Below are 23,959 nucleotides of genomic sequence, written 5' to 3' on the forward strand. Positions count from 1 at the left end.
AACGTGGTTTGGGAATTTAGGATCCTCAAACCCAGGAGGTTGATTAACATAAACTTCCTCGTTTATAACTCTATTTAGAAATGCACTCTTGACATCCATTTGGAATAATTTAAAGTTCATGTAAGACGCATATGCACATAAAATTCTAATTGCCTCTAGCCTTGCCACTAGGGAAAAGGTCTCACCGTAGTCAATACCTTCTCGCTGACTGTAGCCCTGAGCTACAAGTCTTGCTTTGTTTCTGACTACATTTCCTTGCTCATCCAGTTTGTTGCGGAAGACCCATCTTGTTCCAATGGTCTTCTGACTCTTTGGATGTGGCACTAACTCCCATACATCGTTTCTTCTGAATTGATCGAGTTCCTCTTGCATTGCGCTCATCCAGAATTCATCTTCCTCAGCATCAGCGAAGTTCTTAGGTTCCTGAACTGAGATGAAGGCTACATTGCTGAGGTACCTCCTGAGTTGATTCCTTGTCATTAGGGTATTCCCAGCAGAATCAAGGATTGCACTCTCTGAGTGCCCTCTTGGAATCCTTATCTCTTTAGGTAGATTGATGTCTTGTGCTGTCTGTGTTTCAACAATCTCTGCAGAAGTAGACTGGTCAGTGAAAACAATCTTAGGTTCACTCTTACTCTTGGTCAGCCTTTTAGTGAATGACTCAGCAGCTGGTTCTTGGTCAGCGGTTGCTGAGTGTGGATCATCCTCGGTCAGTGGCTGGTATCTACCTGTAGGGTTAGTCTCGTCGAACTCAACATGTACTGACTCTTCTAAAACTTGAGTTCGTTTATTAAAAACTCTGTATGCTTTGCTGTTTGTTGAGTAGCCTAAAAAGATAGCCTCATCAGCTTTTGAGTCAAACTTTGCTAAGCTATCTTTGGTATTCAAAATAAAACATTTACAGCCAAAGGCACGAAAGTATCCAATGTTAGGCTTTCGTCCTTTCCAAAGTTCATAGGGGGTTTTCTTTAATATAGGTCTAACTAGAGCCCTATTAAGAATATAGCACGCTGTGTTAACAGCCTCTCCCCAAAAATACTTTGGAAGCCTATGCTCATCCAGCATTGTCCTGGCTATTTCAACCAGAGTTCTGTTCTTCCTTTCAACAACCCCATTTTGTTGAGGTGTTCTAGGAGTAGAGAAATTGTGGTCAATGCCGCTGGCTTCATAGAATTCAACAAACTTTTGGTTTTTGAATTCTCCACCATTATCACTTCGGATGTGAGCCAATTTTAGGTCTTTATCATTTTCAATTTTTCTAACCAAATTTGAAAATGTCTCAAAGGTCTCATCCTTGCTACTCAGCAAGATGACCCAAGTGTACCGAGAGAAGTCATCTACAATGACCAAGGAAAATCTTCTTCCACCCAGACTCAGCGGCTGGACTGGACCGAAGAGATCCAAATGTAGTAACTCTAACGGACGCTTAGTTGAGACAATGTTTTTGCTGTGAAAAGATTGTTTGGTTTGTTTTCCAGCTTGGCAAGTGTGGCATAATTGATCTTTTTCATTTAAGTTCAGGCAGTCCCTCAACCAATTGCTTTCTTGCTAATTCGGCCAGGAGGTCCATGCTTACATGACCAAGTCTCCTGTGCCATAGCCAGGAATTTTCTTCCTTTGATACCAAGCATACAGTTTTTGAAAACTTTTTCTCTAAGTCTAGCATAAAGACATTATCTATGCGAGGGGCAGTTAAAATTAACTCATTTGATTTACCCTCGTATATTTTACATCCAGTAGCATCAAATATAACTTTTCTCCCATTGTCACATAGCTGAGCTACGCTGAGTAAGTTATATTTGAGTCCGCTGACTAGGGAGACAGATTCAATAGTAGGATTACCTCCAATGGTTCCTAAGCCTACTATCTTACCCTTCTTGTTGTCTCCAAAACTTACGCTTCCTCTTCGTTTACGCTCAAACGTGATGAATTGAGTTTCATCACCAGTCATATGCCTCGAGCATGCGCTGTCAATATACCACATCTTTGACTTCTCAGCACACCTCAGGCTTACCTGCATTGTAACTAGTTGCTTTTAGGTACCCAATTCTTTTTGGGTCATGGCTTGTTAGGTTTAATAGGTAAAACATCATATTTTATTTTATGGCGGCATACTTTGACAGTATGGCCATTCTTTCCACAGAAGTCACAGCTGACCTTCTGTTTAGGTTGTCTCACTGACTGGTCAGCACCCCAGTGCTGAGCATGCCAGCACACCTTTGTGGTGTGACCTTTCTTCCCACAGAAGTCACACTGGACATTCCGCTGGGGATTCCATCTCTGCTGAGTACCTTGGTACTGAGTTCTCAGATGAATGTTTCTTTTATTTGGAACCTTTAATTGGTTCTGGATAGTTGTGACGTCCTTTCTCAGTTTCTTTGAAACTGATTGGACTTCAGAGACAGACTCATGTATGATCTTCATGTTATCATGCAAAGTTGAGTTGTCCTGAAGAAGGTATCTGAGGTCACTCAGCTTGACCTCTTCAACCTCGTCATAGCGCCTGCTGAGTGCTCTAATTTTCTTATTACACTTTTTGACAAGTGTATAGAAATCACTCAGGGCATTACCCATTTCGTTTCTGAGCTGGGAAAGTGATATTACCTCATTTGATTGCTCCTCATCGTCAGATGCAACGGAGGGGTCAGCATGCTCAGAGACGCACGGCTCAGCAAGTTCGTCAGCCATGAAGCATATCTTCACTGACTCGGTGGCCTCAGCTTCTGTTGATGAAGACTCATCACTGTCGCTCCATGTAGCCACCATTGCCTTTTTTCCGTTCTTCTTATCTTTCCTCAGCGTGGGGCAGCTTGACTTTATATGGCCAGTTTGATGACATTCAAAGCATGTAATGGGCTTTGAGTTGTCTTTCTTGTATTTGCTGTCGCTGGACTCAGCTTTATACTTATCAAACTTTCTGTAAGGCTTCTCAGAATATTTGTCATTTTTCCTGAACAGCCTTTTCATCTTCCTTGTGAACATAGCCATCTCTTCATCATCTGTTGAGCTCCCATCAGTGGAGTCAGCTTTCATGACAAGAGATTTCTGCTTCTTGTCTTCAGACTTTTCCTTCACCTCGAAGTTTTTCATTGATATCTCATGGGTCAGCAACGAGCCGATGAGTTCGTCATATTTGTAGGTGGTTAAGTCCTGAGCTTCCTCAACAGCGGTCTTCTTTGCTTGCCAGTCTTTAGGAAGACTCCTGAGTATCTTTTTGACTTGTTCTTCCTCAGTGAAGATCTTCCCAAGTCTCTTGAGCTCATTTATGATGTTGGTAAACCTTGCATTCATGTCAGATATACCCTCATCATTGTTCATTTCGAACAGCTCATACAGTCTCATCTGCCGGTTCACCTTGGACTCCTTTACTTTATTGGTTCCCTCGTAGGTGACCTCCAGCTTCTTCCAGATCTCTTACGCCAACTCACAACCTGAGATTTTATTATATTCTGCAGCATCGAGCGCACAGTGAAGCATATTTATAGCCGAAGCATGATTTTGTAGCTTCTTGAGATCATCCTCTGTCCATTTGGCCTCAGCTTTAACAACTGTTTGGCCAGCCACAACTTCGACAGGTACAAATGGGTCTTGGACTATGGATAGCCAGGCACTCATGTTTGTAGCCTGAATGAAACTTTTCATCCTATTCTTCCAGAAGGTATAGTTAGACCCGAAGAATAGGGGAGGCCGAGTAATGGACAGCCCCTCAGGTAAGATCTGAGTTGTTTGGTTTCCTGGGAGAAACCGAGTGCTGTTTTCGCCCATAGTGGGGATCAGCTCAAGGTGGTTAAACCTTTTACAGTGAGCTTTTAAGCTCTGATACCACTTGTTGGTCCCTTATAACGTTACAAGTATAGTTCCAAAGGGGGGTTAGGAACTATTTAAACTTTTTATAGTTTAGGGCAGACTTCTTTTCTTAAGAGAAAAGGTTTTAACAGCGGCGCTGAGTAAACAGTAAGATACTGGCTTAGTCAACTGGTGACTAGGTCAGTTTCTTAACTTGAGTCAAGATATAGCACTTAGAGTCTATTCCTGAGCTCAGATGTTCGATGCGCACAACTCAGCTTGACCTCTTTACTTGGTCAGTTTTTGGTTATTTAAGCAAGCAATATATATATAAGGAGTTTAAGGTAAGAAATGCGTTACTCAGCAGATTTATCCAGGTTCGGCTTCTAAGCCTACGTCTTATCCTCGGAACACGTTCCGAGCTTTCGAATCCTCTACTGAGCTCTTTAAAGGTAGAGCCTCAAACCTTTTACAATCTTAGCAACTGAGTATAACAAGAGCACCTTCCTCTATACCTCTACTCAATCCTAATCTCTCACTGAGTACTATAACCGAGTACTCAGCCTCTCCTTTCTAATCTCTAGAAATGATAAGTTTTTATCCTAAACAATGATTGCTAAGACACCTTAGATGATTGAATAATCACTCTAGACTTTTACACAAAAGATATGAAATTTAGTGTAAAATTGCTTTGCTTTTTGGTTGCAGAACTTGCGTAGAAATTTGGTCAGCGTAATGGCTTGATCAAGTTCTGTTTTGAATGAAGCTTCTGATGGCACTATTTATAGAGACGTCTTGAGGCATCGGTCATTTCGAATTTCGAAATAACCGTTAGAGGGAAACGGCTTCCTGTCGTTGTCATCCTGACTTGCTCAGAGCTCTCGGCCAATCAGATTTGAGTATCTTCTGTCATCGGTCAGCTTTTGGTCAGCTCGGCAGAATGTCTCTCCTTTTATGGTAAAGTGAACTGGACAGCATACTGTGTCGTCTGAACTTTATCCAAAGTGGAAACACTTTGTCTGGAAGTTTTCCTTAGCCAGCTGCTGTCTTGTACGCTTTGTCGAATCAACTCAGCAGCTTCGTTCCGAAGTTGTTCCCTGAAGGTCTTCTAGATCCTTCTTCCGCTGAGTTGCGTTTTGTCCATAACGACAACGTTTTGACATACGCGGGCCGAGTTGCTTTAAACTGTTTGACTTGGGCTTTGACTTCCGTATTGGGCTTGGGCCTTTTAATCCTTGTGTCTTATAAACAATTTAACTCAACATTGAACAAACACATTAGTAGAATAAATCAAAGCATTTAAACTTAGTGTGTTTAGAATATTATACTTAAACAATTTTGTCAAATCAAAATTATGTGGAAAGGTGTTTCAACACGTAGGACCCATTGAAGTAAGAGAAAATGTCTAACCACTAGAATAGGTTTTGTAAAGAGAGTGTTTTAATATAGAGGGTGTTTTGTAATAGTGTTATTTGATGATGTGGATGGTGTATGAGTACCCAGCTATTAGAGGTGCTCTGATCGTCGTGTTAATTTTAATATTAAATTTCTTGTATGATTTTGATGCTTTCGCTTCAAATTAATGCAATGGAATCTGAATTTGGTTACTTGTGTGACTTATCCAATAATGGGACCGTACATTTAAATCATTAAAGTGGACATATTTAACATTGTTAGCATTGCAAGACATCATATTATTCTTGAAATACAACAGGAACTTGAAAATCAAAGAAGCTACATATTCACTTTAGTTATAATTTTATTCACTTCAGTTATGTTAGCGAGTCGATCAAATGGAACAACTGCATCCACCCTTCTTGAAGCCACCAATACCAAGCAAGCCATTGACAAAATAAAAGGCAGTTCACAACAGCACCCATCTTAAAACTATCAAGGCCAGGCAAGCCCTGACCTTATATATAGCCATAAAAGGAAGCTTAGTCAGGCAATACTAGTGTTGTCATATGACGATTGGGTCGATTATCCTATGTACTATCTAAGGAAGAATTTGCTACCCTATCAAACAAACTATGATCTCCCAAACAAAACTTGCGTGGCCATGATATGGATCACAATGAAATTGCACCACTACTTTCAATCCTACGAGGTCTGGGTTGTATCTAATGAAGCGCCAAGATAACTTTAATTTTTAAATTTTTCCATTTTAAAATCTACAACAATCATTTTGTCTTGCCTAAAAATAAAATTAACTATTGTACTGGTAAAATGTAAAATTCACAATGAAAGTAAGTACAAAGTTCGTAGAGTATGGTGTAATTTGGATATGTTGCTTCATTGCACAAAATTCCCGAGACCTAAACAAAAGACCAATTTTTCTTAGTCATAACAAGAATTTACACAAATCTTTTAATGACTATTCAGTTTGCAGAAGGTTCATTTGTTAATCTACTTATATCAAAGCCGGAAATTTTCAAGCTAGAAAATAAGGCAAAAACCAAGGTGTTCAAGTTTAAGTCTTTGTTTGGGTTTAATGAAAGTGAAAGTTAAAGTAGGTAATGGAAAGAAAAGTTAAAAATTAACTTTGTTTGAGAGTTTATAGAATGTAAATAAGGTTAAATGTTTAAGTTTGTTTAAGAATTTAAATATGGAGGGAAAAAAAGTTAAATTTACTTTGCAGAGACAAAAATTTTTAATAAAACTTTATATTATTTGGAAGTTAGAGTTTGAAGGTTAAACGAAGTAAATATTTAACTTCCATTAACCTTCATTTACTCTAAAAAAACAACCGCAGACAATGTTAACTTGGTATTTAACATTCCTTTACTTCTATTTATTTCCATTAACGTTAATGGAAGAAAATATAAGTAAATGAAGGTTAAATACCAAATTAACCTTGTTTGCGGTTGTTTTTTTAGAGTAAATGAAGGTTAATGGAAGTTGAATATTTACGGAATCAGATATTTCATTCTAAAAAACCGGAATCAGAAATTGTTTTGTATGTTTAACCAAAAACTACCATCTCTGTTAGGAGTGAAACAACAAAAGAGATCTATCTTCAACAAACTTAAGGGCAGGTTCTGGAAATTGTTCACAACCGGAAATTGTTCTGACCAAATGAGAATACTCAGAGTAGCAGAACCTATAAAAAAAAATCAAATAAAAGCTCGCATATATGGAGGGGCACTAGACTATCCTTCTCTACGATCTCGACCAAAAACAAGTAAATCGAAATGTTATGCTTAACATTCACTATTCAAATAGAGAAATAGAGAAAAAACTGAAATCTAAATTCCAATTCGATAACAAATGAAGTTTTATAAACCCTAGCTTTTAAGGTCTTCATTCCAAGATTCAGCAGGGCAACATTTGGGGGAAAACTGAGGTATGAGAAATTAACATTCCAGCAAAGAAGGATAATAATTGGCCAAACGAGAACTAAATTCCAAAAATCCAATTTTATATTCAGATCTGTTACTACATTTACAACTGAATGATCCAACCTTAGACGGCCACCCCTTCTTCAACAATACAGAAACTGAAATCTAATACCATTCAAGAAAAAGTAATTAGAACAGATTTGACTAACAAGATCAACCGCCGAAGCCGTAGAGAGTACGACCCTGCCTCTTGAGAGCATAAACAACATCCATAGCTGTAACAGTCTTTCTTCGAGCATGTTTAGTGTAAGCAACAGCATCACGGATCACATTCTCAAGGAAGATCTTGAGAACACCTCTTGTCTCTTTATAAATGAGACCGCTAATACGCTTCACGCCTCCTCTTCGAGCAAGCCTACGAATAGCAGGCTTGGTGATACCTTGAATATTATCCCTCAACACTTTCCTGTGCCTCTTAGCTCCTCCCTTTCCCAACCCTTTCCCTCCCTTTCCTCTTCCTGACATTCTTTCTGGATCTAATTTCCTCTTAGCATTTATATTACCCGAGATAATCCTTGTGATCTATCAAGATAATATAAAAGAGTGATTGAACCGATTGTGAGGTACTTCTTTTACTTTCTTTTTCTTCTTTTCTTACTTTAGACTAGATTTCACTTCTCTTTCATTCTTTATATATTTTGTTATGTCTAACGGACCTAAAGAGGACAACGTTAACGACGTTGATTCTAAAGAATGACAACAAGATATTGTAGGTGAGATGAAGAGGTTAGGGGCTATTGTGGCTGATTTGGTTTCAAACCAAAAGAAATCAAGCCAAAAGAAAGGAGGGTGGGGGAGATTGAATTTTGATGATGAACTATCCGAGTCTGCAAAGGAGGAGCAGTTTGGATATCGAAAAAGAGGTAACGATCGAAAAGATAGTAATCTTAATGCTATCAAACTTAAAATGCCTACTTTTCGAGGAGCTAGTGACCCAGAGGCGTATCTTGATTGGGTACGAAAGGTTGAAACAATCTTTGACATACATGAGTATTCCGAGGAGAAGAAGGTGAAACTTGTAGTATCCGAACTAACTGAATATGCGGCTGTTTGGTGGGACCAATTAAAGCGCACAAGAAAAAGAGATGGTGATGAACCCATAAGAACATGGGGTGAATTGAAGAAGGTCATAAAAAAGAGATTTGTGCCGGCTCACTATTATAAGGAGCTGTTGAAAGAACTCCAATCCATGTCTCAAAGTAACCAATCTGTTGAAGATTATCATAAACAATTGGAGATGGCAGTAATCCGAGCTGATATACAAGAAGATGAGGAAGCTACCATGGTTAGATTTCTCATGGGAATGAAGATGGAGATTCGCAACCCTCTTGAGTTACAAACGTATTTCCACATAGAGGAGATGCTCCATAAAGCGATAAAAATTGAGAGACAACTTCAAGAGGTTGAGAAAGGGAGATCAAAGTTCAAAGGCACTACTTCCACTCCATGGAAGTCAGATCCAAGAGGTAATTTCAAAACTAAATCCGAATTTAGCTCTAAAAGTGACCAAAAGCCTCAAGTTGATTCAAAAGCATTTGGGAAGTTGCAAATTAGTGGAACTACCCCAAAATACAAAACTACTGAAAACCCCACAAGAACTCGTGAAATTGTGTGTTTTAAGTGCCAATGGAGATGGCACTATGCAAAAGAGTGTTCGAATCAAAAGGTGATGGTTATGAAGCATGGTGAGTTAGTATCCGAAAGTGAGTCCGAACATGAATCAGATGATATGCCCACCTTAGAAGATTGTAGTCATATAGAAGAGGTGGATAGCAAAGGAGGACATGGAGTTAACTTAGTCACTCGTAAAACATTGAAGATGGGAGTGAGTGGTGACATTGAGTAACGAGAGCACATCTTTCATGCTCATTGCAAGGTACTTGGAAAAACATGCTTACTAATTATTGATGGAGGAAGTTGTTGCAACGTGGTGAGCAATGTGTTAGCAAGCCGATTGGGGATATCAACAATTCCGCATCCCAATCCTTATAGGTTACATGGTTGAATGATAGTAACGAACTCAAAGTTACTAAACAGGTGCTTCTGAACTTTTCTATTGGTTCTTTTTCTGATGAAGTATTATGTGATGTAGTACCCATGCAAGCATGTCATGTGTTATTGGGGAGGCCTTGGCAATTCGATCGATCAGCACTACATCATGGCCGAACAAATAAATTTACTATTGCTAAGGATGGGAAGAAGTATATTTTGCCACCTTTGTCACCTGCTGAAGTGTTTGAAGATCAGCTCTATATGCAAAGAACGTTACAAGAACAATATGTGAGAAGGGAAACAGTTAAGGCGAGAGAAAATAAGAGTGATAAAATCAGTGAGGGTGTGAAAAGAGAAGAGGTGAGTGAAAAGGCATTAGTGAGGTGGAGAAATGAGGGTGAGAGGAGAGAAAAAGAGAGAAGCATTAACAAAAGCCAAAATCTATCTTTATATGCTAAATTGAGGGGGTGTAAAGCAAGCTGATTTTGAAAACAAAAGTTTATTATTATTTTATTGTAAGAGTTTTTGTTTATCTTCTGTAAGTCAGTCTAACATTCCTTTTAGTATTTCCCCTCTTTTACAGGAGTTAAAGGATTTATTCCCCGAACAGATGCCTGATAAGTTGCCCCGATTCGAGGAATTAAACACCAAATTGACTTTGTTCCCGGAGCACAAATTCCAAATCGACTAGCCTATAAAAGTAACCCTGATAAAGTCAAAGAACTTCAAAGGCAAGTGGAGGAGCTAATTATAAAAAAGTTGATTCGTGAATCTATGAGTCCATTTGATGTACTAGTCATCCTAGTACTAAAAAAAGATGGAACTTGGCGGATGTGCATCAATTATAGAGCCGTCAACAAAATCATGGTAAAGTATCGTCATCTTATCCTTAGGTTAGATGATATGTTGGATGAACTAAATAGGGCTATGAATTCATCTACTAACTTTTCACCATTTGAAATTGTTTATGATTTTAATCCTTTGACACCATTAGACTTGATCCCTTTACCTGTTGATGAAAGGAAAAGTTTAGATGGAAAGAAGAAGGCAAAAATGGTGCTTAAGTTATATGAACAAGTGAAACAACGACTGGAGAAGAAGAATGATCAGTATGCAAAGCAAGCTAACAAGGGTCAACAACGTGTGCTATTTGAACCTGATGATTGGGTGTGGTTGCATATGCGCAAGGAGAGATTCACCGCTCAGTGACAATCAAAGCTACATCCTAAAGGCGATGGTCCATTTCAAGTAGTCGCACAAATTAGAGATAATCCATACAAGCTGGACTTGTCAGGTGAGTATAGTGTGCATACAACTTTTAATGTCGCTGATTTATCTTTGTTTGATGTAGGAGATGAAGATTTGAGGACAAATCCTTTTCGAGAGGGAGGGAATGATGTGATATCAAAAGCACAAAAGCATGGAACGAAGGAGCTTGGAGTTAAGGAGCCCAGTAGAAGCATGGGGGATCCATTGGAGCTGTCAATTGGACCAATGACGAAGAATCGTGCAAAGAAAGACCAACAAATGCTTAATAGACTCATCTTGAGCTTCTTTAAGCAAGGAATGGATTCTAGCGAAGTCATTAAAGATGGTGTGTTTTTGTGTTGTATCCAAACTCAAGTCCATAATAGTGATATGTAAAAAGGTTGATCGTGTTTTAAGAGAAGCTTTAGACTTGCATGTGTTTGGCATGTGCAAAACCCATTGGGACTCATTAAAATTAATGCTATAACCTTATAGGTTTAATTGGGCTTATTTCTAACTAATTAAAAGGCCCAAATAATGTTAATTAATGGGCTGAAATTGGGCTCTAAAGGACAAAAACGAATTTAATGTTTTTCCTTGTCTAATTAGGATTTCTTTTACCTTGATGCACTAGGATTCAACTTCCTTTTTAGCTTGAGAGACCAGGTCATCATTCTTGCAATATTATCTTGATCGTGAACAAGTATTTTGGTAAGGTACTTGTAAATCGTCAAACACTTAGATTCCAATTTAATTATTCGAAGGTGTAAGGTTAGATCTCCTTTCATTGTCTTTAATTTTTTGGGATTGGTTTGTTATCACCAATTTATGCTTGTTATTTGATAATATTAATTCCTTAAGATAGATCGGGAAAACTTGTTGATTTGGTTATTATTTCTCTTTTAATAATTGGAATATCATTTGAACAATGAGATGGAATCATATCAATTCGAATTACAGTTATGTGTTACAAATTTTGGAGATTAAGACAATGCAGAAGCTTTAACAAGTTTTTGGATTTGTGCTCAGCTAACTCGCTACGCACAAAATAAAGATGTATCTCGTAACTGCACCCATCTTGAAGCCACCAATGTCAAGCAAGCCATTGACAAAATAAAAAGCAGTTCACAACTGCACCCATCTTAAAACTATCAAGGCCATGGTAGCCCCATTGACCTTATATATAGCCATAAAAGGAAACTTAGCAAGGCAATACTAGTGTTGTCATGAGGACCGGGTCAATTATCCTATCTACTCTCTAAGGAAGAAGTTGCTACCCTATCAAACAAACTATGATCTCCCAAACAGAACTTGTGTGGCCATGAAATTGCACAACTACTTTCAATCCTACGAGGTCTAAGTGGTATTTAAAGTGGATCTAATGAAGGGTCAAGATAGAGAAAATTTTGGAAGTTGAAAGTAAGTACAAAGTTCATAGGCTATGGTCTAATTTGGGTATATTGCTTCATTACACAAAATTCCCGGGACCTAAACAAAAGACCAATTTTTCTTAGTCATAACAAGAATTTATACAACCCTTTTAATGAACATTCAGTTTGCAGAAGGTTCATTTGTTAATCTTCTTATATCAAAGCTGGAAATTTTCAAGCTAGAAAATAAGGCGAAAACCAAGGTGTTCAAGTTTAAGTCTTTGTTTGGTTAATGGAAGTAAGAGTTAAAGTAAATATTGGAAAGGAAATGAAAGAAAAGTTAAAAATTAACTTTGTTTTTTTTTTTTATAGAAAAAATTAACTTTGTTTGAAAGTTTATAAAATGTAAATAAAGTTAAATGTTTAAGTCCATTTGAGAATTTAAACATGAAGTGAAAGAAAAGTTTACATTATTCCCATTAACCCCTAATTTAGAGATTAAACGAAGTAAACATTTAACTTCCATTAACCTTCATCTACTCTAAAGAAACAACTCTCAAACAAGGTTAACTCGATATTTAACATTCATTTACTTCTATTTACTTACATTAACGTTAATGGAAGAAAATATAAATAAAGGAATGTTAAATACCGAGTTAACCTTGTTTGGGGTTGTTTTTTTAGAGTAAATGAAGGTTAATGGAAGTTAAATGTTTACTTCGTTTAATCTTCAAATTCTCACCTCCAAATAACATAAAGTTTTCGTTTTCCATTACCTCATTTAACTCTCTACTCCATTAACCTCCAAACTCTAAAACAAAGACTAAATATCTAATAGAAAAAGCACTAGTTTGTTGCTGATAAAAACAACATATTTCATTCTTAAAAACCAGAATCAGAAATTGTTTTGTATTTTTAACCAAAAACTGGCATCTCTGTTAGGAGTGAAACAACAGAAGGGATCTATCTTCAACAAACTTAAGGGCAGGCCTACGCATTCTTAAGTTTCAGGCAAGGGATTACTATTTTGACAAATGAGGTTAGATGTTTTAATATGAATTCACTGACTAACCAGATCGTAATGAACAATACAATTTGGAAACTAAGAAATGTATATACATTAGATCCTACATAGAAGTAGGACAAAATCCATGGAAAAATGAATAAAACTAATGTGTATAGAAGAATAAAACAAAACTCAGATAGTGAGATTTGCTTGAATGGCCTTAAATGTACCTAAAATATGTTATCACCAACATCTGGAAATGATTCACAACCGGAAATTGTTCTGACCAAATGAGAATACTTAGCAGAGCCTATAAAAAAAAATCAAATAAAAGCTCGCATATATGGAGGGGCACTAGACTATCCTTCTCTACGATCTCGACCATAAACAAGTAAATCGAAATGTTATGCTTAATATTCACTATTCAAATAGAAAAATAGAGAAAAAAACTGAAATCTAAATTCCAAATCGATAACAAATGAAGTTTTATAAACCCTAGCTTCTAAGGTCTTCATTCCAAGATTCAGCAGGGCAACATTTGGGGGAAAACTGAGGTATGAGAAATTAACAATCCAATAAAGAAGGGTAATAATTGGCCAAACGAGAACTAAATTCCAGAAATCTAATTTTATATTCAGATCCGTTACTACATTTACAACTGAATGATCCAACCTTAGACGGCCACCCCTTCTTCAACAATACAGAAACAGAAATCTAAAATCATTCAAAAAACAAAGTAATTATAACAGATTTGACTAACACGATCAGCCGCCGAAGCCGTAGAGAGTGCGACCCTGCCTCTTGAGAGCATAGACAACATCCATGGCTGTAACAGTCTTTCTACGAGCATGCTCAGTGTAAGTAACAGCATCACGGATCACATTCTCAAGGAAGATCTTGAGAACACCTCTTGTCTCTTCATAAATGAGACCGCTGATACGCTTCACGCCTCCTCTTCGAGCCACCCTGCGAATAGCAGGTTTGGTGATACCTTGAATATTATCCCTCAACACTTTCCTGTGCCTCTTTGCTCCTCCCTTTCCCAACCCTTTCCCTCCCTTTCCTCTTCCTGACATTCTTTCGGGATCTAAGTTACTAGCTGAAGATAGGAGAAGAACACCTTGATTTCAGAACTATGCCGGGTTGGGGTTTTTATACAGAAGTGAAGTGGTTCTTCAAATTTCGATTTTCAAAATAATTCAACTTTTGAGCGCTTGAATTGAACCAATCGGCGCCCGTATCTTTTGCATCTTCTTTTAGTGTCCGTTGGATTTAATATAATCGACGGTGTGGAGCTCGATCCGTGTCACTGGAATTTGTTTCAACCATTGAATGAAGATCCTCCAGGCGGATTGCCAGCGTGGACTATAAAATTTTCGAGTTTTTAATTTGACGTATTTGACGCTCAAATCAATTTTTTCTTTCATATATATGTTGTAGATATTTTTATTTTTTTTAATGAAAAATATATGTTGTAAATATAAACAAGATAAAGAACTTTTGTTGTAAAAAAAAAAAAAGTAATTGGTTAGCATTCGAATATATAATTATAATTGATAATAATAATAATAAAATTTATGGATATTTTTTTTTTAATTTTTTAAAATTAAATAATGTGGTTTGCTCTTAACTATTAAGCTACCTTTATCTAAACTTTTCCCTACCAAAAAAATAAATTAACTTAAAATATAAACACATTACAATTATTCTGAAAACATGAAATATTAGAATCTATAATTTTGAAGTTCCTTCATTGAACACAATTAGATGCTATCCTCTCTTTACATAATTTAATGTCAGTGCTCTGAGAATTTCTACGATGGACCGGGTCAGTGGCGGATCCAGGATTTGAGAGAGGGGGCAAAACTCTATGTAAAAAAATTTTAGACTAATGTTTGTAGTCAAGAGCAAAAATACCCCTAATGTTTTGGGTCAGAAGCAATTTTATCCCTAATGTTTGTAGCCAAGAGCAATTTTACCCATAACGTTGATAAATTGGATCAATTTCAGACACTATTATAATATACAGTCATTTTTTTCTTTAATTTGCACCAATTGTATATCAATTTGTTCTAAAAAATGATATAATGTTTTTGTAATTTAATAATAAAATTGGAGATTAATATTTATAAATTTGGTGAATTTTTTGAATTTTTTTTGTCTAATTCGTATAAAAGACGGTATATTTTTAATATTTTTTCTTTTTTTTCACATCCCAACATATGTTTGTGATTTGTTACTGATAAAATAATGCATGTGTGAAGTCTAGATGACGAGATTCATGACCAAGAATACAGTTTGATGAATTATTTCTCAAATAAACCCAATTTATCAAACGTTAGGGGTAAAACTGCTTTTAGCTTCCAACATTAGGGATAAAATTGTACCATTTTAGACGTTAGGGGTAAAATTGCTCCTCACCCAAAATAGAGGTATTTTTGCATCTTAATCTTTTCTTTTGGACTAAAAAAAAAATTCCTTTTTTGTTTTTTTAGGGATGAAGGGGGGCAAATGCCCCCTTTGACCCCAACATCCGCCACTGGACCAGGTGTAAGGGACCCGACCAATGAAAAGAGAGAAGCATGCTATTTGATTGGAAGATGATTAGTGTAAAGAAAGAAAGTGTACAATTGTCATGTTTCTATTGGCAATGTTCAATGGACTGGGACCATAGTAGAATTTCTCGTCCTGTTCCAGTTAGATTATTTTCATCTTCAAAATCAGCAATTTTGCATAGGTGAACAATTGGTTTGCCAAGAACTTCAACGGTGGACCGGGTGCAATGAACTCAACCAATGAAAAAAAGAGAATCATACAATCCGATGATTGGTGTAAAGAAAAAAAAAAGTGAACAATTAACATGTTTCTATTGGCAAAGTCCAATGGACCAGGACTATAGTAGAATTTTCTCATAAAACGACATGACGCTCATATACTGGAGTTGGAGGCAGCTTTTTCCATTTATTTATTGAAGAATTTCAGCACAATATCGCGTTGTGTGTAAATGTAACAAGTAAGCAATGTTTTTACAAAAAGATTCTCTGTCTAACCAGATTGTAGTCTAAGCAATACAATTTGGAATCTAACAAATAGGTTCATTAGATCCTATTCTATATTACAGAACAAACACGAAACAATAAAAGAAACGCTACTGAAGATGAGTTTTCGTGTGACATAAATCCTACATAAAAGCATCAAGCAATTTGTACAGTCCAAGACTCAGATAGTGAGGTTTTCCTGAATGGCTGTAAATGTGCCTAATATGTTACCACCAACATCTGGGAACGTTTCGGAGCCAGGAAGAGCTCTGACCTTCCCTGTTCGATCAACTTCAACCGGATACTTGAGAAGATGACCCCTCATTTCTGTTATATTTTCTGCTGCAAATTGTCTCCAGTTCGCCTCGCCAGCTGATCTTACTCTTCTTACACATTCAAGAGACTCCGGTCGCTCGAAACACTCCTCAACTCCTCCTATGTGCTCTGCCCATAATGACATCCTATATCCATGTACCTGCATTCCATTACACTCATTTAGCATGATCACTCGCGAGCTATAGCTAGCTCGAGTTCATACACGAAAGGGAGAGATACTTACTTGTCCATGTGGATAAGAGCCTTTTCTTGCTAAGGTATGCCGCGGCTGATATGCACCCATTGCTATTTCAGTGTCTCTTGTTCCATCCATGGATCGCTGGTTAATGTTTGCAGATCCCAATATGACAAACTCGTCGTCCACTATCATTCCTTTCGAATGAATATAAATCATGAAGCGTCGACTCTTCTGGCTCTTCTGACCAGATGCCTGTTTTATCAAAAGAACCCAATGTTAGTTTTTTTAGACTAGGAACTGAATGGGAATAGGCAATAGATATTGATACCTGAGGAGTCTTTGCTGCATTGGTACTAGGGCCATTCAAACTGCTCTCCCTGTCTAATGCCTCGCGGTTGCCTAGGCAGAAGAAATTTAAATAGTCTTGTGGTTCGTATGTATTTTCGAGTCCTGCCTCTACCAAAGCCTTGTATATTGTTTCATACATCATTTGCATTGTTTTTTGCTGCAGAAAATAACAAAGATTCTGGTCAAGGAATGCGGTAATAAACTCTGTACAGTGCCTAAGTAGTTGCAGTATCAAATGAGCACTAATTGTCTTGGAAACCTTTCTGATGCAGCATCAGTTTTGTGTATGAATATGAAGAAGAAATCCTTATCAGAGACTCAAACAATTTCTCATAATTTCAGAATACAAATCCCAATGACGACGAGAATCAAAGACCTAGTGGATTTGCATTCAATAACAGCTAAAGGAAATAAAAGATCAAGGAGATAACCAATTGTCTGCAGCACTAGATTCTTTTTCATAGCAATTGTCATGGAACCAATTGAACTAAAAGCTCAAGCTGATAGTTAAAGGTCTACTACATATTAATAGCTGACACACTCCCACACGCGAAAGCTCACTTGGGCTTGAAGCGTGACAACACATGCCCATATTACCATGTCCTGCAATTTAATCAACAAATAGGGCTGCCAGGAATCGAACCCTGGACCACTTGGTCCAGGTGGCTTTGACACCATGTCATAGAACCAATTGAACTAAAAGCTCAAGCTGATAGTTAAAAGTCCACTACATATTAATAGCTGACAACAATGAAACATGGTGTTGCTAAATGGAGACGGCTTTATCAGACGCTCTAGATTTCGAGAAAGTAATTGGTTCCTACCTGCCAAAAGAGAATCCTCTGAGTAGGAGTGCCTGTAGGTACACCTTCTGGCCACATTGGAACAAGAATATATGCAGAAAACCTCTGCCTTGCTCTGATTTTGTTGGCAATTTTAAGAGCAATTTCCATAGGTATTAAGTTGTTTGCACCTGCAGGAAATTTCAGTTCTTAGAACTTTGCATTTGACAAGATAACTTTTAAGTTTGAAACATAAAAACAAAAGAAAATTAGAGTTATTTTTCCACCATACATACATGTTTACAGTGAGCTAAATCAAGTTTCTACAATGGCAAAGTCTTTATCTTAAAGCTTAAATTTTCTTACCCAAGTCCTTGTAAGAGTCCCAGTTATATGATGATCCAAGAAAGTATTGGTTTTCAATGTAGATGAAATGCTGTGCAGAACGGATTGCCTTCACATATGCTGTATGTATACTCATATCAATGACCATATTCTTCCCACATAACAGGTTCTGTTACAATTTCATAGAAAAAAATATATTATTTATCAACTAGATTCATGTTTTAGAAAGAAAACATTGATGGTTGTTGAAGAAATGAGAAGGAAAAGGACCTTCAAACTACTGTTTTCTTACCATGCTTGTTGCGTCTTTTGGGTCGTCTGGAAAGCCTTTGACAGAAGTGGAATCAATTGAACGGAAAACCTATGGTTGTTGGGAAATCTAGTCAACAGAAGGATACATATATATTGAATTGGAGAGCTGAAGTGAAGCTGGTTAACATGACAATACCTGAGTATGCCAAGTCTCGGGGTCGTGTTCAGCTTGTGAAGAAGCTTCAGCAATCCCAACAATTTCAGGAATCCTTTCAAGCCTGAGTAATGAATCGTCATATGATGCCTTCAACTTTTGAATGCCATGAGGTTTTGATGCCTTTGCCCAGCGTTCCTCAAAATTTGTTAGGATGTCATATGCTGCTGGACCATCAATTTTAGAGTGCAAATCATGCCAAGGTTCTCTTGGACAACCTGAAACAGGCTCCTGATATGACCAAAACAAACAGGTTCAGACGAAAAATGACCTTAACATGTGGTTAAAAAAGGGATCGATAACAAATTACTTTACCAGAAATGTAGGGTTATGGTAGTCATCTTTGTGTACTGTTTCCAGTGTCCTAAACAAAGGATGCTGCGGAGTATCGTATCGGCCTAAACAAAGATCAAGACCACCAACAAAAGCTACAATCTTTCTTCTATAATTATCTGCATCAGCATCCACTATAACTGTTTTCTGGTGATGGGTATATATTGTTCCAACTTCCTGAAAAATAAAATCATCAGAACTAGGTTCAGAGCAAGTAGTATCATGAGTTTACATATTATCATAGACATTACATAATATGATAGAGAAAGTTCTTGTCAAAATCTCAAATGAATACCAATATCTACATTTAGCAGACCTGCTTTTTTATAAAGCTGTGTCCTTTTCCGCCAGATCGGGGACAAAGTAGCACTTGTACTGAAGAATGCTTGAAAAAACGGCGAGTTTCCTCATCATTTGTGTTCATGATTCCCTCCTACATATCATAGAAATTAATCAATTCCAAGTAAAAGAAGATACAGAAGTAGTTCTATTTTGAGTTAGAAATAGCCTGTGATAAATGGAAAATCTGTAAATGTTCTCAAAAGTTATGAAACTAGAAATATTTTAGTGACTGCTTCATATAAATCCAATAAATCTGGGAATGTAAAAGGTCATAGTATATCCAAGCAACCATAGAAAATAAAAGTTGGTCCATATGATAGATACAATGAGTATATTCTGGAATATCCAACGAGTAATCTATTCTGCCACATCATGAAAACAGAACCTGCAAAAAGTAGTTGCTCTAGGCTCTATAACATTGAGCCGAACCTTCAATTTTTGAACATCAATGCTGCATAAAAAGTCCCCAAATGAGCAATCATACTCCCAGTATATATAAAGTTCATGTCAAAATTTACAAAACAGAAGCAGCAAACACCTAGTTCAAACAATGTAAGATACCAAAATCACCAGCATCAGATCATATATATAAAGAAGTTGATGATTCTTACCGTCTTATATCCCAAAATACTCCTGGAAGTAGGATCATCCCATACAAGGAGAAGCACCCTGACACCTTCCTGAGATTTGATTTTCAGAAGATCACCTAATGTGCAGTCTTTTCCATCGTGCGCATTCCTAACCAATTTGACACTGTGGTAAACAGACCAGCCAGTAATGTAAACCAAACGGCGAGCCTGACTAATAGCATTAGCTATGTCTAACCAGCAACTACTATGCTCATACTCAACATGACCATCAAGCATCACATTAGGAAGGCAACCATCATGAACGTGAGCATCTTGATAAAGAGTAACTTTACCTCCTTTTCTAATTGGAAAATATGTACCTGGAACTCCATTATAACCTGGATCTGAACCAACTCCATTCTGATAAATTGAAATGTGATCCACATGTGTGAACTGAATTGATAAAGTCAATTCAGCTCCAGCCTTGCAGGGCTTCCCATTGTTACCGAGAATCGGAAACCTGCCCTCAATTTTTGCTCCGGAGTACAATTGCTGAGCAGGGATTCCCACAGCACCTATGAGCTGTGAGCCCACAACATCATTATCTTTGACAACAAAGTGAATTTCTGAAGCATAATGAGCAACAGGAACATTGAAGTGCTGCATCCAAACCGGATTCTCGCTGTTTTCAATCACAAAAGTCCTTCCAATTACAGCACCACATACTGAAACAGTGACATATGGATCACTGGTTATCTTATTACTCACATGCCCTTCAATTTTGCGGCTAACCTTCACAGGCAACTTGGAAAACATATCCCCCAAGGTTTTATGAAACATATCCATGTTAGGAAGGTGTTTAGCTTCCTTAACCCATATGTCTAAATTACCATGTAAAAGCACAAATTTCAAAGACCCTTTATTGGTTGGAAATGGCACTTGTTCTTGACCCTGCCCATGATTCGAGCCACCAAAGGAGAACTTGTGATCAATAACAGTTTGAGCCATAATAGATAAAAACCAGAGATGAAAGAGCTGCAGATATCAAATGACCAAAGATGAATCAAAAATTGACAAATATCAGTTCATAGGAGCATTTAATCAAGCTAGTTGTGGCCGCCAAAATGTATAAATGTGGGTAGCTCTAGTCTCTAGATAAAGATGGGACCTTTCTATCTATGAACTTAGGATTGGGTTTATAGAACAAGAAATAATGAATCAAGAAAGAATTGAATGAGTAAATGAAAGTAGCTTCGAGGAAAAACAATGGTGGTTGAAGGATGCAAGCATTTGGATCGCAGAATGAAGATTAAGCATGTGAATGGAGACAAATCTACAAGACGACGCGGAAAGTTCAAAGCTTGTATTAATAAAATCCATTTTAATGGTGCTAAAACGGATTCAATTGGACAGAGAACAAAAAAGTTGACCGGATGCAGGCCAGTGAAAGAAGAGAAGAGAACTAACAGTCTAGTTGTTGTTTTCGTCAAATAAAGATCAATTTCTTGGTTCCGTTGGAAATACTTTTTTTTTTAATCTGCCGTTGGAAATACTCTAATCATAATTTGTATTTTTATTGTCTAATATAATCATAACTAGTCGAAAATCTGTTCGATGAACAGGATATGAAATTTTTATATAATTTAAATAAATAAATAAATTGACATATTTATTTTATAAGTCATTTTATATCATGTTATGAAAAAAATTTATATTATGTATATTTAAAATTAATATATATTTATTGATAATTCAAATTAAATTAATTTTGAAAATAATTGATTAATTTTTTTATAAAATTTTAATTAAAGGTGAATGATTTATTTACTTTTTCAAATTTAAATAATTTGTAATTTTTAGTAATTTTAATACATTTTTATATTTTTTTTATAATTAGAATTCTGTAAAACAATAATAATAATATAGAAGATTAATTAAGAAATATATTAGAATATAATAAAAAATCAAAAATTAAATTAAACTACAATAAAAATTAAATATTATATTTACGATACAAAAGAATTACAATCTATGTTAAACAAAAATTGAATTAAACTACAACTAATAAATATTATATCTACGATACAAAAGAATTGTAATCTATATTAAAAATGAAGCAAAATCAATATATTATGCTATCAACTATTAGCATCAATACTTTTCTAATGTTACACATTAAGAAATTTTATCAATTCAATATATTATATATAAAAAAAATAAAATTTGTAATAAACTGTTACAAATTCATCTTGATGATAATTATTTTACTTGATGGAATTTCATGATAACCAAGTATGCGAATTCAATTATTTATTTTGCTATAATAACTCAATATATCCAATTGAATCAGCTTAAAGTAATTATTTCTCCTATTTTCATCTCGTAATATCTCATCAAGACATTCAATCAATGTGTTCTTCATTCTTTCACTGTATAGAATATCAGCCACGCTAACAGATATCACTTATTTGATTTTATTAATATTTTATAATAATTATATATTCTTGAATTTCGTAAGCAAGAAAAACAAACAAACATAAAGGTAAAAAGATAGTTAGGAGAGAACTATCTTCCTCTCGTTTTTTTTTCGAAAATAAGAGAGAATGTTAAGATATAAGCATATAAAGAAGAGGGTGAAATATTTTTTACCTACTAATTAAATTTTTTATTTTTTTTAATGAAGTAAGAAGTTCATAAATTAATTTTAGTTAAATAGAATTAAATCATAATTGTAATCAGTAAAATTGTATTTGAATGTGATTCCTTGACCACTGTGAAAGCTATTACTTCAGAAAGTTTGGATCAGTCTGAGTTTGGTGATATTATTGGATAATGTCGCACGGTTTTATCATCTCAAAACGGTTACACTATCCGTTTCATTAGAAGACAAGCAAACGGTTTAGCTCATGCTTTTGCTAGAGCGACCTCTCAATTTGCTAGTCAGAGTTACTTTGATATTATCCCTAGTGGGTTTCCTCATTCTGTGTTAAACTTTTGCCGGTTTTTGGCTCATTAATGATATTTAGCTTCAAAAAAAATCACAATTGTAACCGCTCAGTACAAAACAAAACGTTTATAATTAATATATGAAATTAATTCTATTAATTAGAATCATTATGCTCAACATTTGAGAATTTGAAGAGATTCAAATAATAATATTTTTTAATTAATATTTTTCAACAACTTGTCCTATGATCATGTTTCATTTTCATATATTAAAAACTCTTGAAATACTAACAATTTTGTACAAACCACAATATAATAGTTAAAAACTATATAAGTCAATGTTGCAGAAGCAATTATCTTAATATACCATAGTTAATGCACATTTTTAGGATTTTAAGCATCAAAATTTATTTTTATTTACCTTCATTTTGAATTCGTATCTAGCATAATCCAAATTCTTCAAGAATAAACATCTTATCAAGTGTATTAGACGCTTACAATCTCTTTGTCTAGAGAACTGGGAAAAAATAAATTCTTAATAATAATAATATAACATATTTTATAATTGAAATAAACTTCATTGTAAGTATAATATTTCAATACCTCTTTAATATTTTATTTAATATGTATCAAACTTCAATGAACAATTATTGTGTGAAACTTATATCTATTTATACCAAATGCATAAAAATAAAAAAAATACAATCCATATCAGTTAGATAAACTCAAACTAAAAAAAATTAGTAAATTTCAACAGGTTTCAAATTAGAAAAATTAATTTAACTTCAATTAAAGCTAAAAATTGAGTTCATATAAAGCCGAAAATCCAAATTTTAGTTAGAGTTAACAATCAAAATGATAACACCTAGCAACATATACTAAAAAAGAATACAAATATACAAAATCTTTATTTTAGTCATTTTGAAAAAAAGAAGACAAATAAAAAAGAAAACATGGATAAGGTAGCGAGAGGTATGGAACCTGAGTAACGATAAAAATGAAATTTCATATCTGAAATATGAAACTATAACAACTATTGTTTAATGAAAATAAAACAACAACACAATCGAGAACAAAAATAACAAAAATAACCACAACATATGAAAAAATCGAATAATTACCTTGAGAAACATAAGAATTTCTTGTAATTTTTGACACTTTTGTCTTTCCCGATTTTAGTTGTCCATGCATCTTCTATTTTTATCGGATTTCTTCAATTGGAGATATTAGTTTGAAAAAAAATAAATAACTTCAATATATGAAAAAAAATCGAATAATTACCTTGAGAAACATAAGAATTTCTTGTAATTTTAGCACTTTTGTGTTTCCCGATTTTAGTTGTCCATGTATCTTCTATTTCTATCGGATTTCTTCAATTGGAGATATCAATTTGAAAAAAAACAAATAAAAAATAAAACACATGGATAAGGTAGCGAGGGGTATAAAACCTGGGTAACGGCAGAAATGGATCTGAAA

General features: G+C 35.5%; 3 protein-coding genes across 4 annotated transcripts; all 3 read right to left on the minus strand.

Annotated features, from left to right (window-relative positions):
- Nucleotides 1-7,337: 7,337 nt before the first annotated feature.
- On the minus strand, nt 7,338-7,664 carry LOC136210691 (histone H4-like). Of its 2 annotated transcripts, XM_066002064.1 has the most exons (2): nt 7,605-7,649; nt 7,338-7,553 (listed from the first exon to the last, which is right to left on the minus strand). In XM_066002064.1, the coding sequence occupies exons 1-2, from the start codon at nt 7,647-7,649 to the stop codon at nt 7,338-7,340; spliced, it is 261 nt and encodes an 86-aa protein (XP_065858136.1). The 2 variants fall into 2 exon arrangements, with proteins under 2 accessions (XP_065858136.1, XP_065858135.1); XM_066002063.1 differs by having other exon boundaries at nt 7,338-7,664.
- Nucleotides 7,665-13,412: 5,748 nt separating this feature from the next.
- Nucleotides 13,413-13,962, minus strand: LOC136210689 (histone H4-like). The gene has a single exon (XM_066002062.1). The coding sequence runs from the start codon at nt 13,874-13,876 to the stop codon at nt 13,565-13,567; it is 312 nt and encodes a 103-aa protein (XP_065858134.1). The 5' UTR covers nt 13,877-13,962; the 3' UTR covers nt 13,413-13,564.
- A 1,774-nt stretch (nt 13,963-15,736) lies between these two features.
- On the minus strand, nt 15,737-20,989 carry LOC136210687 (phospholipase D gamma 1-like). Its single transcript, XM_066002060.1, has 10 exons — nt 19,580-20,989; nt 18,943-19,059; nt 18,609-18,803; nt 18,276-18,524; nt 18,120-18,188; nt 17,849-17,996; nt 17,525-17,673; nt 16,681-16,857; nt 16,398-16,604; nt 15,737-16,313 (listed from the first exon to the last, which is right to left on the minus strand). Exons 1-10 carry the CDS (start codon nt 20,543-20,545, stop codon nt 16,020-16,022), a joined length of 2,571 nt encoding a protein of 856 aa, XP_065858132.1. The 5' UTR covers nt 20,546-20,989; the 3' UTR covers nt 15,737-16,019.
- Nucleotides 20,990-23,959: the final 2,970 nt, after the last annotated feature.

Source organism: Euphorbia lathyris, chromosome 1 (genome assembly GCF_963576675.1).
Source record: "Euphorbia lathyris chromosome 1, ddEupLath1.1, whole genome shotgun sequence".
In the NCBI taxonomy this organism is placed as follows: domain Eukaryota; kingdom Viridiplantae; phylum Streptophyta; class Magnoliopsida; order Malpighiales; family Euphorbiaceae; genus Euphorbia; species Euphorbia lathyris.

Bases quoted from the DNA above. Each gene is read 5' to 3' on its own strand.
- LOC136210687 (XM_066002060.1), bottom strand. From the start codon at position 20,545: ATGGCTCAAACTGTTATTGATCACAAGTTCTCCTTTGGTGGCTCGAAT. The intron at 17,997-18,119 runs GTAAGAAAACAG...AAATTGTAACAG, and splicing joins CAAAAGACGCAACAAGCATG to AACCTGTTATGTGGGAAGAA. The intron at 17,674-17,848 runs GTAAGAAAATTT...AATTTCCTGCAG, and splicing joins GGACTCTTACAAGGACTTGG to GTGCAAACAACTTAATACCT.
- LOC136210691 (XM_066002063.1), bottom strand. From the start codon at position 7,649: ATGTCAGGAAGAGGAAAGGGAGGGAAAGGGTTGGGAAAGGGAGGAGCT.
- LOC136210689 (XM_066002062.1), bottom strand. From the start codon at position 13,876: ATGTCAGGAAGAGGAAAGGGAGGGAAAGGGTTGGGAAAGGGAGGAGCA.